The following is a 17,427-nucleotide window of genomic DNA, read 5'->3' as shown; positions in this document are numbered from 1 at the left end:
GTCACATGTAGGCCAGACCAGGTAAGAACAGCAGATTTCCTTTTCTAAAGGACATTAGTGAACCATATGGGTTTTGACAACAATCGACAATGGTTTCATGATCACCATTAGACTCGCTTTTTAATTCCCAGATCAATCAAATTCAAATTTCACCATCTGCCGTGGTGGGATTTGAACCCCTGTCCCCAGAGCAGGAGCCTGGGTCTCTGGGTTACTAGTCCAGTGACAATACCACTACGCAACCACCTCCCCACTCAATATTTTTCAATATTAAATTTTGTCTGCCATGTGTCTGCCCATTTCACCAATCTGTCCGTGTCCTCTGAAGTGTGTTACTATTTTCCTCATTCCTTACTGCATTTCTGAGTTTCGTATCATCTTCAAACTTTGACATTATTCCTTGTATATCCAAGTCCAGGTCATTTAATATATATCAAAAAGAGTAGTGGTCCTAATACTGACCCCAGGAGAACATCATTGTATACCTCCCTCCGGTCTGAAAAACAACCGCTCACCACCACTCTCTGCTTTCTAACCCTTAGCCAATTTTATATCCATGTTGCCAGAGTCACTTTAATCCAATGAGCTTTAACTTTGCTAAACAGTCTATTATCTGGTACATTGTCAAACGCCTTCTGAAAGTCCATATGCAACAACTTGCATTTATATAGCGCCTTTTAACGTAATAAAACATTCCAAGGCGCATCACAGGAGCTTTATGCAAAATTTGACACTGAGCCATGTAAGGCAATATCAGGGCAGATGACCAAAGGCTTGGTCAAAGAGGTCGGTTTTAAGCAGCATCTTAAAGGAGAGAGGTGGAGAAGTTTAGGGAGGGAATTCCAGAGCTGAGGGCCCAGACAGTTGAAGGCACATTCATAACATCAAACTCACTATCCTCATCAACCCTCTCCATTACTTCACCAAAAACTCGATTAAGTTACTCAAACACAATTTGCCTTTAATAAATCCACGCTGACTTTCATTTATTAGCCCATACTTTCCAAATGCCAATTCATATCTAAAGGCTGGCCCACCACTGACATTAGGCTGACTGGCCTCTATTTGTTGGGTTTATTTGATCAGGGGTGTAATATTTTCAATTCTCCAGTCCTCTGGCATCACTCCTGCATCCAAGGAGGATTAGAAAGTTATAGCCAGTGCCTCCACAATATTTACCCTTACCTCCCTCAGTAATGTAGAATGCATCTCATCCCATCTGGAGCAGGTTATTTTTCTACTTTGAACACTGCCAACCTTTTAAGTATCTCCTCTTCATCAATTTTTATCCTATCCAATATTGCTACTGCCTCCTCCTTTACTGCTGCATTGGCAGCCTCCTGTTCTCTGCTGAAGACAGATGGAAAGTGTTCATTTAGTACCACAGTCATGCCCTCTGCCTCCACAAGACCTCCTTTTTGGTCCCTAATCGACCCCATCATTTCTTTGACCACCCTTTTACTATTTATATGTTTATAAAACACTTTTGGACTCCCTTTGATGTGAGCTGCTAGTTTATTCTCCTACTCTCTCTTTCCCCTCATTTCATTTTTCAAATCTCCTCTGTACTTTCTATAGTCAGCTTGGTTCTCTACTGTATTGTAAATCTTGCAATTGTCATTAGCCTCCTTCATCTGTCCCATTTGAACCTCTAAATCTCTAGTCATTCAGGGAGATCTAGCTTTGGATGCCCTCCCTTTCCCTCTTTATGGGATTGTGTTTATTCTGTACCTGAACCAACTCCTCTTTGAAGGCCTCCCATTGTTCAATGACTTTTTTGTCCACACCCTGCCTGTACTGAGCTAACTAGCGTGGAAGTAAGGTGTGTTTCAGTTCACCTCAGTACCCCTAGGGTAGGGTGTGGTGTGTGGGGGGGGGGGGGGGGGCAATAGACAGACCTCCACTGCCTGATATTCAGAGACTGAAGAGGCAGAGGTGATGCCCTCCACAGTCAAATACCTTGCCAGACAACTGACGTCTCGGCCTGCAGGTGAAAAATAGTCGCTTGCTAAGAACTACCAGAGGTCGGTTGGTGCCGGAAAGACACCAGCAACAGCAACCTGTACGTTCCGGAGAGAATGGGAGGGAACAGACAAGAAAAATTAAACTGACGTCAATTCTTTTCCAGCAGATTATGATGGCAGATGTATTTGGAATGTCACAGTTCTGATGCTGAGCTGAATTGATCTCTCTCTCTATATTTGCGGTTTGCATTTGAACGGTGGCGACTGACATCACTAACAACATCTGTCTGCGTGCACACTGTCTCCACAGAGACAGACTGACACAGCATTCACCAATCAAAACCACCTTTTGCGCAGTGCTTCCTCTTTACCCTCCAGACTGTTAGCTCAGTTTTAACCACTTGCTGCCAAATGCTTGGGGGAGGGGAAAATTAAAACTACCTGAAATCTCCAAACTCTTTCCAATTCATTTTGTCATTCCTGTCTGGACAGATACAGGACAACTCCCTCCTGTCCAGATTCTTGAGCCTCCCTTTATATTTTTCAAGTTTACTAATTTTCTGCTCCCTCTAAACTGTCCCCATCAAACACTCCCAGGTCAGGTATAGCACAGAGTTAGATACAGAGTAAAGCTCCCTCTACACTGCGCACATCAAACACTCCCAGGGCAGGTACAGCACGGGGGTTAGATACAGAGTAAAGCTCCCTCTACACTGCGCACATCAAACACTCCCAGGGCAGGTACAGCACGGAGTTAGATACAGAGTAAAGCTCCCTCTACACTGCGCACATCAAACACTCCCAGGGCAGGTACAGCATGGGGGTTAGATCCAGAGTAAAGCTCCCTCTACACTGTCCCCATCAAACCCTCCCAGGACAGGTACAGCACGGGGTTAGAAATGGAATAAAACTCCCGCTGCACCAGCTGTCCCATGGCCTCTTTGAAAAAGACTGGCAACCATTTGTAAGTTATAGGAGAGTTGTATCCCAGATCCATGAGGGAATATGTTGCGAATGCCACAACCCATTTGATAGAGATGATTAAAATTATGACTGGGTGGGACAGAGTGGATGGAAACAGACTATTTCGAGTGATTGAGGGCTCTGGAACAAGAGGACATTGATTTATATAAAATGACATAGCACAGAAACAGGCCATTCAGCCCAACTGGTCTATGCTGGTGTTTATGCTCCATATGAACCTCCTTCCATTCTACTTCATCTCAGCCTATCAGCATATCGTTGTAACCCTTTCTCCCTCATGTATTTATCTAGCTTTCCCTTAAATAGATCCATATATAGGAACATAGGAGCAGGAGTAGGCCATTCAGCCCATTGCGCCTGCCCCACCATTCAATACGATCATGGCTGATCATCCACTTCAATGCCTTTTTCCCCCACACTATCCCCATATCCCTTTATGTCATTGGTATTTAGAAATCTGTCAATCTCTGCTTTAAACATACTCAATGACTGAGATTCCACAGCCCTCTGGGGTAGAGAATTCCAAAGATTCACAGCCCTCTGAGTAAAGACATTTCTCCTCATCTCGGTCCTAAGTGGCTTCTCCCTTATTTTGAAATTGTGTCCCCTGGTTCTAGACTCCCCAACCAGGGGAAACACCTTAGCTGCATCTACCCTGTCTATCCCTTTAAGTATTTCGTAGGTTTCAATGAGATCACCTCTCATTCTTCGAAACTCGAGAGAATACAGGCCCAGTTCCCCCAAACTCTCTTCATTGGACAGTCCCACCATCCCAGGAACAAGTCTGGTGAACCTTTGTTGCACTCCCTCTATGGCAATAATATCCTTCTTAAGGCAAGGGGACCAAAACTGCACACAGTACTCCAGGTGCAGTCTAACCAAGGTTCTATACAATCGAAGCAAGACTTCAATACTCCTGTATTCAAATCCACTTGCAATAAAGGCTAACATATACTATTCACCTCAACCACTCCCTGTGGTATTCAGTTCCACATTCTCACCACTCTCTGGGTAAAGAGGTTTCCCCTGAATTCCTTATTGGATTTATTAGTGACTGTTTTATATTATGGCCCCTAGTTACGGACTCCTCCACAAGTGGAAACATCTTCTCTATGTCTATCCTACTTTCCCATTATCCTAAGGACTGCTGAAAGACCATCCCTCAGCCTTCTCTTTTCTAGAGAAAAGGGTCCCAACCTGTTTAATCTTACCGATAGTTATAACCTCTCAGTTCTTGTAAATCTTTCTTGCATCTTCTCCAGTGCCTTGATATCCTTTCAGTAATATGGAGACCAGAACTGTTCACATTAATCCAAATGTGGTCTAACCAAGGGTCTATACAAGTCTAACCTAACTTCTCTATTTTTCAATTCTATTCCTCTAGAAAATGAACCCAGTGCTTTTTTTGTGACCTTATTAACCTGTGTTGCTACTGTTAGTGACTTGTGTAACCGTACCCACCCCCCCCCCCGATCTCTCTGCCTCATTTAAATTCTTATTTTCCAAGATGTGACCGCCTTATTCTTCCAAATAAATGCTCCACATTAAGCTGAAATGAATTTTGATATCATTGCAATTTATATGTCCATTCTGCAAGTTTATTAACATGCTCTAGTATTTTGTCACATTCTTCCTCAGTATTAACAATTTGGTATCATTCACAGATCTTGAAATTATACTTCCGATTGTTGAGTCAAAATCGCTAATGTAAATAATAAACATTAGTGATCCCGGCATCGAGAACACCTCTTCCCAGCTTTTGCCAGTCTCAGTAACTACCTTTAATATCTATTGTTTTCTGTTTTGTAGCTGACTTGCTGTCCATTCTGCTACTTGTCTCCTTGACTCCACATGCTCTGGCCTGAGTCATGAGTCTAATATGCGGCACCTTATCGAAGGTCTTTTGAAAATCTAAATATATCACATCTAGTACATTACCCTTAACTACCCTTCTGTTGTTTCTTCAAAGAATTCAATCGGTTGGTCAAGCATGACCTTCCCTTTTGAAATCTGTGCTGACTATTCTATTATATTTTCATAAAAATTCTAGATGTTTCTCTCTTACATCTTTGAGTATGGATTCCATAATCTTTCCTACCACTGACATTAAGCTAATTGGTCCATAGTTTCCTAGACTTTTTCTATCTCACTGTTTAAATATCGGAATCACATTAGCTGTCCGCCAGTCCTCTGGCACTATTGCCTTAGAGAGATACAGCACTGAAACAGGCCCTTCGGCCCACCGAGTCTGTACCGATCAACAACCACCCATTTATACTAATCCTACATTAATCCCATATTCCCTACCACATCCCCACCATTCTCCTACCACCTACCTACACTAGGGGCAATTTACAATGGCCAATTTACTTATCAACCTGCAAGTCTTTGGCTGTGGGAAGAAACTGGAGCACCCAGCAGAAACCCACATGGTCACAGGGAGAACTTGCAAACTCCGCACAGGCAGTACCCAGAACCGAACCCAGGTCACTGGAGCTGTGAGGCTGCGGTGCTAACCACTGCACCACTGTGCCTTCTTGAATAATATTTTTTATATCTATGTATCTCTTCCCTAACTTCTTTCAATATGTATGGATGCAATCCATCCAGACCAGGGGTTTTACTCTTACTAAGTTTAATTATAAAGTTGCAAGTTTGATTAATTTATAAAACAGAAGACAGTGATTTCTGATTAAAAGTAAGAGATTTAAAACAGAGAGCAGGAGAACCTCTCTTTACACAGAGGGTTATGGGACTGTGGAATTCATGATTAATGTTGGTGGTTGAGAGGGGGGGGGGCAAGGAGGGGGGAATATGGGAGGGGAATATGTGAGGGGAATGGGGGATAGAGGGTGGAAATGGGGAGCAGAGGGAAAGGAAGGGAAGAGGAGGGGAGGGGAGGAGAGAAGAGAGGGGGGCAGTAGGAACACTACAACACCCACTGCACTTCACAAAGCTGTAATCAGCCAACAATTGACGCCAAGGTGAACGAGAAGCCCGAACTGGCCTCTGAATTTGGGAGGGAAAATCTGCCAGGGCTCCTGCACCTCCCCACGATCCAAGGGCTCCAGCAGGATGTGGAGAGGGGAAGACGGGGCTGAACTGTGATGCCCTCCATAGTGGAATATATTGTTGTATCGGCCTCCGGATTAAGAACAGCCACTTGGGAGCAGACTATTGGGTGCTGGAGGACCCCCTATATCCCAGGGAGAGGTGACACACTGTCACAAGGAGGGGGAGACCTGCAGAGATTGACAGATTTGAAGAGTATGATTTTAAGAAAATTAAGCGAGCCAGGTTTTCAGAGTTTCTGTGTGAGGTGCTGAATGACATCATCCATTGCCTGCTGCAACGATGGCAACGGGGAGGTATCAAACTGATCATTTCTTTTGAGGTAACTGAGACAGGGGAGAAAATGCTTTTCAGGAACCTCCCCCTCTGCAACGTCCAGTTTCGCCTTCTCACCCACTCCGTTCCCATTGTCCCTCACCTTTCATCCTGTTGCCACCCTCACCGTATCCACTCCTAGCCCCGTCCCCTCATCCCGAAGAGATGTTAAACTGAGGCCCCGTCCGCCCTCTCAGGTGGATGTAAAAGATCCCACGGCCAATATCGACACTCAATCAACATCACTAAAAGAACAGATTATTTGGTCGTTATCACATTTCTGTTTGTGGGATCTTGCTGTGCGCAAATTGGCTGCCACGTTTCCCACATTACAACAGTGACAGCACTTCAAAAAGTACTTCATTAACTGTAAAGCATTTTGGGACGTCCTGTGGTCATGAATGGTGCTATATAAATGCAAGTCTGTCTGTCTGTATCTCAGCCCCCCACCCATCATCCATCACCCCCTCAACCCCCTTTCCCCCTCACTACTCAGCAAAGCACGGAGAAGAAGAAACAGAAAAGACAGCAGCCCCGGAACATTTACCATCTTCGCTTCTGCACAATATCGATGGGCCGATTAATGGAGAAGGGAGATCCGTTCCCGGTGCCGGTGCCCAGTCTGGCCGCTATCTCCACCGTCGGCAGGAAGCCACAGCTGCTGGACAGGCTCATGCTTACTTCTCGTTCCTCGGTCCGACCCCCAGCCTCCCCTCCCTGGCACAGCTGGACGTTTTGAGCTAAACACAGTTCATGACTGATGTCAAGAAGCCACAGCACTTCCTGTAACTCAGCCACATTGCTGCAGTCGAGAAGGGCTTTGCTTTTCCTTCTGCGAGACCTCAAACTCATAAAATCGAGTCGGTCCGGTACTTTTCCTCTCCGCAGTGGGAGAGAGAGGGAAGGTGAGTCTTGCTTGCCTCTCTCTGCCTATCCTTCCCCACCCATCCACCCCCCCACCCTCCAGCCCTCACCTCCTGTCCCCTCCCCACTAACAGTTACTGGTTTGAGTGAAGACCAAGAGCAAGCGACAACTGAGGGTTTCTCTGCAGCGGGAGCCACTCACAGTTTGGCTTTCAGTCAGTTAGCACAGTGCGTCACTGCCACAAGCAGAGTGGGTGGAATCTTTGAGTTTAGTTAACCCCTCTGCCCTGCCGTGCTGTGTCCTACTCCACTCGCTTACCCAGCTGTGTGGGGATTTGGACTGAGTGTCATCCCCAGCTCTTTAAAATGAAGCCTCAGCTCCGTATCTTTACGTGAGTGTCTGATCTCCCTCTGTTTGATCAGCAGTTTAACTCCTAATGTGTCCCAGAAGTCAGTGGCCTCTGTTCATCTCTGGTGTTCTCCACCTTCACACATCTCACAACTTCACTCTCCCTCTACTGGTGAGAAAATGTTCTCTCCGTGCGATCACATTCACTCACTGTTTTCAACAAACACACACACAGACACTGACACACACAGACACACACAGACACTGACACACACAGACACACACACAGACACACACACAGACACACACACAGACACACACACACACAGACACACACACACACAGACACACACACACACAGACACACACACACACAGACACACAGACACACACACAGACACACACACACAGACACACACACACAGACACACACACACAGACACACACACACAGACACACACAAACACACACTGACACACACACATAGACACACACACATAGACACACACACATAGACACACACACATAGACACACACACATAGACACACACACACAGACACACACACACAGACACACACACACAGACACACACACACAGACATGCATAGACACACAGACACTGACACACACAGACACTGACACACACAAACACTGACACACACAAACACTGACACACACAAACACTGACACAGACGCACACACACACTGACATCGACACAGACTGGCACACACAAACACACACACATAGACACACACACACACACACACTGACATTGACACAGACTGGCACACACAAACACACACACACAGACACACACACACACACACACACACACACTGACACACACACACACTGACACACATGCATAGACACAGACACACACACTGACACACACACACAGACAGACACACACACACATGCATAGACACACACAGACACTGACACACACACAATGACACACACAGACACACACACAATGACACACACAGACACACACACAATGACACACACACAATGACACACACACAATGACACACACACACAATGACACACACACACAATGACACACACACACAATGACACACACACACAATGACACGCACAGACATGCATAGACACACACACACACACACACAATGACACACACAAACATGCATAGACACACACACACTGAAATACACAGACACAGACACACATGCACTCATGTAGAGACACACACCCATGTGCAGGTGCACACACACACTGGGGTGCGTTAGAAATGCACAATTGCACAGGTCCCAAGCAGATCTCATGATAAGCACACAACAGGCAGAGATCACCTTGTACAAAAGGTAGTTACTAAAAACATTACTGGGGCCAGAGTGATTTCCTTGGACTAGTTTCGATCGCCGATTTGCCAATTATCTTAATTCGGTTTCCTCTGGTTTCTGACCCTCCTGCCACTGGAAATAGTTTCTCCCTATTTACTCTGTCAACTCCCCTCATGACTTTGAACATCTGTATTAAATCTCCCCTTAACTTTCTCTGCTCTAATGAAAACAAGCCCAGCTTCTCCAGTCTCTCCAAATAACTGAATGTTTAATCAAAGTTGTCTCGACTCCAGACTCCCTCTTCACACAGGTCCTGGTGTAACAGTGGAGACTGATGACTGATCGGAGGGCAAGACTCCTGGCTGCAGATTCAAACCGCTAAACAAGACGGAATTTATTTCTCAGATACAGGCATGGCCGTAATGAAAATACTGAAGTATTGTGGGTCTGTCTAAGACCGGTGGAGTTTGAGGTCCTTCAGATGGTGATGACAGGAAGCAGTTCTTCACACAAAGGGGAGTGGAAATCTGAAACTCTTTCCCTCCCCCCCACCCCCACCCCCTCAAAAAAGCTGTTGAGGCTGGGTGGCGGAGCGGGGGTCAACTGTAAATGTCAAAACTGAGACAGATTTTGTTGGCTAAGGGGACAAGGGACCAAGGTGGGTGGATGGAGTTAAGGTACGGATCAGCCATCATCTAACTGTATAGTGGAACAGGCTCAAGGGGCTGATTGGCCTCATCCTCTTAAGTTCACCTTTGGGTTCAAATCGCTTCCTGGCCTCAACCCTCTCTATCTCGAGCCATACTAAAGTGTTTGTTTTAAAGAATTTTAGATTGGAGTGGGTAGAACAAGGCCCCTAGTATAATTAGTATTTTTTAATGAAGGTAGTAACTAATTAACCTAAGGGTAAGTCATGGCAGGGGAGCTCAGCCCCGTGATCTGCTCCTCCTGCGCTATGTGGGAAATCAGGGTCGCTTCCAGTGTCCCTGACGACCATGTGTGCAGGAAGTGCAGCTACTGGCTACCCGCATTACGGGGCTGGAGCTGCGGGTGGATTCACTATGGAGCATCCGCGAAACTGAGGACGTTGTGGATAGCATGTTTAGTGAGGTGGTCACACTGCAGGTAATGGCTGCAGAGGCAGAAAAGAGATGGGTGACCACCATACGGTGTAGTAGACACAGGCAGGTAGTGCAGGAATCCCGTGGCCATCCCCCTCTCAAACAGATATACCACTTTGGATACTGTTGGGGGGGGGATAGCCTCCCAGGGAAAAGCAGCAACAGCCAAGTTCGTGGCACCACGGAGGGCTCTGCTGCACAACAGGGGAGGAAAAGGGGTGGAAGAGCTATAGTGATAGGGGATTCTATCGTAAGGGGTGCAGATAGGCGTTTCTGTGGCTGCAAACAAGACTCCAGGATGGTATGTTGCCTCCCTGGTGCTAGGGTAAAGGATGTCTCGGAGCAGCTGCAGGACATTCTGAAAGGGGAGGGTGAGCAGCCAGAGGTCGTGGTCCATTTTGGTACTAACGACATAGGCAAGAAAAGAGATGAGGTCCTGCAAAGTGAATATAGGGAGTTAGGCAGAAGGTTAAAAAGCAGGACCTCTAGGGTTGTAATCTCAGGATTACTCCCTGTGCCACGTGCTAGTGAGGGTAGGAGTAGGAGGATTAGGCAAATGAATGCATGGCTGAAGAGCTGGTGTAGGCAGCAGGGCTTCAGCTACTTGGATCATGGTGATCTCTTCTGGTGCAGAGGTGACCTGTAAAAGAGGGACGTGTTGCATCTGAACAGGAGGGGGACCAATATCCTTGCGGGGAGGTTTGCTAGTACTATTCGGGAGGGTTTAAACTAGTCTTGCAGGGGGTTGGGACCCAAAGTAGTAGTCTCTCCAATGAGATAGTTGAGGCAAATGTAAAGGTTAAAGCAAGCAAGTCCAGTAGGCAGGCCGGGCAGGGGCAGGACAGGGAGCGTGGAAGGTCTGGTAGGCTAAACTGCATTTACTTTAATGCAAGAAGCCTTACAGGTAAGGCAGATGAACTCAGAGCATGGATCGGTACATGGGATTGTGATATTATAGCTATTACGGAAACGTGGTTGAGGGATGGGCAGGACTGGCAGCTCAATGTTCTGGGGTACCGATCTTTCCAGCGTGACAGAGGTGGAGGTAAGAGAGAAGGGGGAGTTGCACTATTGATTAGGGAGGATATCACGGCAGTACTTAGAGAGGATATCTTGGGGGGAATGTCCAGCGAGGCCATATGGGTAGAACTTAGAAATAAGAAAGGGGTGATCACTTTGATGGGATTATACTATAGGCCCATCAATAGTCAGAGGGAAGTGGAGGAGCATATATGTAGGGAAGTCACAGATAGGTGTAGGAATTATAGTGTTGTAATAGTAGGTGATTTTAACTTCCCTAATATTGACTGGGACTGCCTTCGTGCTAAGGGATCCGATGGGGAAGAATTTGTTAAGTGTGTCCAGGATAGTTTTCTGAAGCAGTATGTGGAGCCCTACTAGAAAAGGGGCTACACTCGACCTCCTCTTAGGAAATGAGGATGGGCAGGTGGTTGATGTGTCAGTGGGGGAGCATTTTGGGACCAGTGATCATAACTCTATTAGCTTCAAGATAGTTATGGAAAAGAATAGGACTGGTCCTCAGGTTGAAGTCCTAAATTGGGGGAAGGCTAATTTCGATGGCATCAGACAGGAACTCTCAAAAGTTGAATGGGAGAGGCTGTTTACAGGTAAAGGGACGTCTGGCAAGTGGGAGGCTTTTAAAAGTGAGATAGGGGCCGGCATGTTCCTGTTAGATGGAAGGGCAAGGTTAACAAGTTTAGGGAACTTTGGTTGACGAGGGATATTGAGGGTCTGGTCAGGACAAAGAAGGAGGTATATGTCAGGTATAGGCAGCTGGGATTGAGCAAGTCCCTCGAGGAGTATAGGGGATGTAGGACTACACTGAAGAAGGAAATTAGGAGGGCAAAAAGGGGCCATGAGATTTCCCTGGCAGATAAGATAAAGGAGAATCCTAAAAGATTCTATAAGTATATTAAGAGTAAAAGGGCAGCTAGAGAGAGAGGTCCCCTTAAGGATCAGTGTGGCAATCTATGTGTGGAGCCACAGGAAATGGGCGAGGTCTTAAATGAATATTTCTCGTCCGTATTTTCCATGGAGAAGGTCATGGAAGCTAGTGAGTTCAAGGGAGGGAACACCGATATCCTGGAGCATATCAACATTACAAAGGAAGAGGTGTTGGAGATTTTGAAGCGCATTAAGGTGGATAAATCCCCAGGGCCTGACCAGGTGTATCCTAGGATGCTATGAGAAGCAAGGGAGGAGATTGCCGGGGCCCTGGCAGAGACTTTTGTATCATCGTTAGCCACGGGTGAGGTACCGGAAGACTGGAGGATAGCTAATGTTGTGCCTTTATTTAAGAAGGGCAGCAGGGATAAGCCAGGGAACTACAGGCCGGTGAGCCTTACATCAGTGGTGGGAAAGTTATTGGAGGAGATTCCGAGAGACAGGATTTATATGCATTTGGAAAGGCATGGTCTGATTAGGGATAGTCAGCATGGCTTTGTGCGTGGGAAATCATGTCTCACGAATTTGATTGAGTTTTTCGAGGAGGTGACCAAGAGGATTAATGAGGGCAGGGCGATGGACGTTGTCTACATGGACTTTAGCAAGGCCTTTGACAAGGTCCCGTATGGTAGGCTGGTCCAGAAGGTTCAAAACACATGGGATCCAGGGTGAGCTCGCAAATTGGATACAAAATTGGCTTGGTGATAGGAGGCAGAGGATGGTAGTGGAGGGTTGTTTTTCAGATTGGAGGCCGGTGACCAGTGGTATGCCGCAGGGATCAGTGCTGGGCCCTCTGTTGTTTGTCATATATATGAATGTCTTGGATGTGAATGTAAGGGGCATGATTAGTAAGTTTGCAGAAGACACCAAAATTGGTGGTGTAGTGGACAGTGAAGAAGGTTGTCTAAGGTTACAACAGGATATAGAACAATTGGGAAAGTGGGCAAGGGATTGGCAAATGGAATTTAACGCAGACAAGTGTGAAGTGATGCATTTTGGGAAGTTAAACCAGGGAAGGACATATACAGTGAATGGCAGGGCCCTGGGGAGTGTTGTTGAGCAGAGAGACCTTGGGGTGCAATAGTTCCCTGAAAGTAGCAACACAGGTAGACAGGGTGGTGAAGAAGGCGTATGGCATGCTTGCCTTCATCGGCCGAGGCATTGAGTACAAGAGTTGGGACGTCATGTTACAGTTGTACATAACATTGGTTAGGCCGCATTTGGAGTAGTGTGTGCAGTTCTGGTCGCCGCACTACAGGAAAGATGTGATTAAGCAAGAGAGGGTGCAGAAAAGATTCACAAGGATGTTGCCTGGTTTGGAGGGCTTGAGTTATAAAGAGAGATTGGATAGGCTGGGTCTGTTTTCCCTGGAGCGAAGGAGGCTGAGAGGGGACATGATAGAGGTATATAAAATTATGAGAGGCATAGGGTAGATAGCCAGAGTCTGTTTCCCATGGTAGGGGTGACTAAAACTGGAGGGCATAGATTTAAGGTGAGAGGGAGGAGGTTTAAAGGGGATCAAAGGGGTAACTTTTTCACACAAAGAATAGTGGGTATCTGGAATGAGCTGCCTGAGGAGGTGGCGGAGGCAGGAACAGTAGCAACATTTAAGAGGCATCTAGACAGGTACTTGAATGAGCAAAACCTAGAGGGATATGGAATTAATGCAGGCAGATGGGATTAGTATAGATAGGCATTATGGTCGGCATGGACGCGGTGGGCCGAAGGGCCTGTTTCTATGCTGTACGACTCTATGACTCTATATAGTCCTGAGATCTCTGCACTTCTCCAATTCTGGCGTCTTGTTTATCTCCTACTTCCACTGTTCCACCATTGGCGGCCGTGCCTTCAGTTGCCTGGGCACCAAGCTCTGGAATTCCCTCCCTAAACCTCTCTAGCTCTTTAAGACTCCCCTTAAAACCTACCTCTTTGACCAAGCTTTTGGCCACCTGTCCTAATATTGCATGTGGTTTGGTAACAAAATTTTGTTGTTGTTTGATTTTGCTCATGAAACACCTTGAGATGTTTTACTATGTCAAAGGCGCTATAGGAATGCAAATTAATGCTGCTCCAACATGAGTGAGGTGTAGTGGGGTCAGATAAATGGGATCAGGAGCCTGGGATGGGATTAGGGAGTGAATCCAAGGAAATAGCCTCCGTCTATGCCGTAAGTGACTCTATGATTGGCATAAGAACATTAAAAAAAAATGCAGGTAGCAAATATCCTCGCAACATTTGGTTTGGTTTTAGCTTCGACGGGAACCAGAGCGAACGGATCGCACTGCATTTGACAATGCAGTTCATTGGCCACTGCTGACATTCGCAATGTGAAGCAATCACAGCGATACCCTATTCAGGTTTGAGGCAGCAGCGAAGAATAACACTGGGCGGAACACAATGCAAAGCTGCCAAGTCGTGCTGACCAATTTCGCCAATCAGGTGTCTTGCAATTAAGGTGGCAGGTGGCTGAGGTGTGGGGCATGAGGAGGAGCGAGAGGAGTCTGCAGGCACGGTGAGAGACCGAGCAGAGTCTGGGAGGAGTCTGCAGGCACGGTGAGAGACCGAGCAGAGTCTGGGAGGAGTCTGCAGGCACGGTGAGAGACCGAGCGGAGTCTGGGAGGAGTCTGCAGGCACGGTGAGAGACCGAGCGGAGTCTGGGAGGAGTCTGCAGGCACGGTGAGAGACCGAGCAGAGACTGGGAGGAGTCTGCAGGCACGGTGAGAGACCGAGCGGAGTCTGGGAGGAGTCTGCAGGCACGGTGAGAGACCGAGCGGAGTCTGGGAGGAGTCTGCAGGCACGGTGAGAGACCGAGCGGAGTCTGGGAGGAGTCTGCAGGCACGGTGAGAGACCGAGCGGAGTCTGGGAGGAGTCTGCAGGCACGGTGAGAGACCGAGCGGAGTCTGGGAGGAGTCTGCAGGCACGGTGAGAGACCGAGCAGAGACTGGGAGGAGTCTGCAGGCACGGTGAGAGACCGAGCGGAGTCTGGGAGGAGTCTGCAGGCACGGTGAGAGACCGAGCGGAGTCTGGGAGGAGTCTGCAGGCACGGTGAGAGACCGAGCGGAGTCTGGGAGGAGTCTGCAGGCACGGTGAGAGACCGAGCGGAGTCTGGGAGGAGTCTGCAGGCACGGTGAGAGACCGAGCGGAGTCTGGGAGGAGTCTGCAGGCACGGTGAGAGACCGAGCGGAGTCTGGGAGGAGTCTGCAGGCACGGTGAGAGACCGAGCGGAGTCTGGGAGGAGTCTGCAGGCACGGTGAGAGACCGAGCAGAGTCTGGGAGGAGTCTGCAGGCACGGTGAGAGACCGAGCGGAGTCTGGGAGGAGTCTGCAGGCACGGTGAGAGACCGAGCGGAGTCTGGGAGGAGTCTGCAGGCACGGTGAGAGACCGAGCAGAGTCTGGCCACACTCCACCCTGGTGGAAGTGCATCAATCGGCCAATGGGCTGTCTGTCTCCCTGCTCTGTTTACGGAGATGGAAGTAATGCAGTATCACTGTAAAGCTGAACTGTGCAATGTCTTCTTCACTCTGACACATTTAATTTCTCAAAGAGTGACTCCAACAATTTAAAATTTTCCAGAAAGCCGGATGGCCAGACTCCCAGACAAAGACATTCCTTCTCTGTCTACAGCTCCACTTAAATAAATCATTTACTGTGCAAGGTTCTGACCTCATTAACTCGAGCTGCTGTTTTACTGGGTTAGCTGCTTCACAATGAAACCACTGAGACGTTCTCAAACCCTCCGCATCCCCGTCCCCAACTTCCCAGTGACCTTTGTCAGGCTGTGAGATCCACCAGCACTGACCCCTGAGACATCGTCCGTTCTTCACACTAAGAGAAACAAAAAAATTTGATTGCATTTCTCTAGCGCCTTTCACCACCTCAGGATGACCCCAAAGGGCTTTACAGCCAATGGAGTTCTTTTTGAAGTGTAGTCACTGTTGTAATGCAGGAAACTCGGCAGCCAATTTGCACACAGCAAGATCCCATAAACAGCAATGTGATAATGACCAGATCATCTGTTTTTGTGATGTTGGTTGAGGGATAAATATTGGTCAGGACACAGGGAAAAACTCCCTCCTCTTCTTGAAAATAGTGGCCATGGGATCTTTTACATCTGCCCGAGAGAGCAGACGGAGCCTCGGTTCACTGCTTTATTAAGTCAGATGTTTGGGAGTTCAACTGCCACTTCTTAAATTTGAGAACATAATCCAGGCTGACACACTTAGTGCAGTACTGAGGGAGTGCTGCACTGTCAGAGGCTCAGTACTGAGGGAGTGCTGCACTGTCAGAGGCTCAGTACTGAGGGAGTGCTGCACTGTCAGAGGCTCAGTACTGAGGGAGTGCTGCACTGTCAGAGGCTCAGTACTGAGGGAGTGCTGCACTGTCAGAGGCTCAGTACTGAGGGAGTGCTGCACTGTCAGAGGCTCAGTACTGAGGGAGTGCTGCACTGTCAGAGGCTCAGTACTGAGGGAGTGCTGCACTGTCAGAGGCTCAGTACTGAAGGAGTGCTGCACTGTCAGAGGCTCAGTACTGAGGGAGTGCTGCACTGTCAGAGGCTCAGCACTGAGGGAGCGCTGCAGTGTCGGAGGGTCAGTACTGAGGGAGCGCTGCAATGTCGGAGGGTCAGTACTGAGGGAGTGCTGCACTGTCAGAGGGTCAGTACTGAGGGAGTGCTGCGCTGTCAGAAGGTCAGTACGAAGGGAGCGCTGCACTGTCGAAGGGTCAGTATTGAGGGAACACTGCGCTGTTGGAGGGTAAGTACTGAGGGAGTGCTGCACTGTCGGAGGTGCCATCTTACAGATGAAGTGTTAAACCAAGGTGTCCTCCATCCTTCCAGGACATAAAATATCCCATGGTACTATTTGAAGAGCAGGGAAGTTTTCCCTGGTTACCCAGTCATTATTGTTGTTTGTGGGATCTTGCTGTGTCCAAATTAGCTCTACTGTTTCCAACAGTGACTATACTTCAAAAAATGTACTTCATTGGGCTGTAAAGCTTTGAGATGTCTGGAGGTGGTGAAAGGCGCTGTATAAATGCAAGTTGTTGTTGTCAGAAGGACCAGGAAGCCACATTCCATTTCTCCCAAGACACTGCAGGGATTGCACTGCCGGTGTTCTGGCCAATGGTGGGAGTGCAATAAGGCAGATGGGCAAGAAGGGAAAATGGCAGATGAGAGAGAAACACACAGAGAATTCATCACTGAGGAGGATGGAATGACAGAAGTCCCTGACTGAGACCGCACTGGGGAAACAGCCACCCACGGCCTTCTCCAGACCCTCTCATGATTTCCGAGATTCAGATTTGATCACAAGGGACCACACGATTTCTCCAGCCTGCATGATTGGCTGAGTTCCAGGCTAAGGCCCCTCGATTCCCACCTTTTGACCCTGACCCTGTGATGATTCAGTGGCCATTCCCCTCCTTGCTTTCAAAGCCAAACTCTCTCACACTGCAACTCTTTCATCCTGTTTCACCAACTTTGCA

General features: G+C 47.7%; 1 protein-coding gene across 7 annotated transcripts in view; it reads right to left on the bottom strand.

The window, feature by feature from the left end:
- The window catches only part of LOC137351532 (3',5'-cyclic-AMP phosphodiesterase 4C-like), a 326,565-nt gene that overhangs the window by 76,327 nt on the left and 232,811 nt on the right, over positions 1 to 17,427 (bottom strand). For 2 of the 7 annotated variants that reach the window (XM_068016016.1, XM_068016021.1), the window contains exon 1: positions 6,883 to 7,287. The exons of the other annotated variants lie outside the window; for them this stretch is intronic. In XM_068016016.1, the coding sequence (XP_067872117.1) occupies positions 6,883 to 7,187 (305 nt within the window). In that variant the 5' untranslated portion in view covers positions 7,188 to 7,287. Of the gene's footprint in view, positions 1 to 6,882; positions 7,288 to 17,427 lie in introns of those variants that run through there. 7 annotated transcript variants of the gene reach the window in all.

Source organism: Heterodontus francisci, chromosome 36, assembly GCF_036365525.1.
Source record: "Heterodontus francisci isolate sHetFra1 chromosome 36, sHetFra1.hap1, whole genome shotgun sequence".
In the NCBI taxonomy this organism is placed as follows: Eukaryota; Metazoa; Chordata; class Chondrichthyes; order Heterodontiformes; family Heterodontidae; genus Heterodontus; species Heterodontus francisci.
Note: the sequence above shows the minus strand (reverse complement) of the source record. Positions and strands in the feature narration are given on the sequence as shown.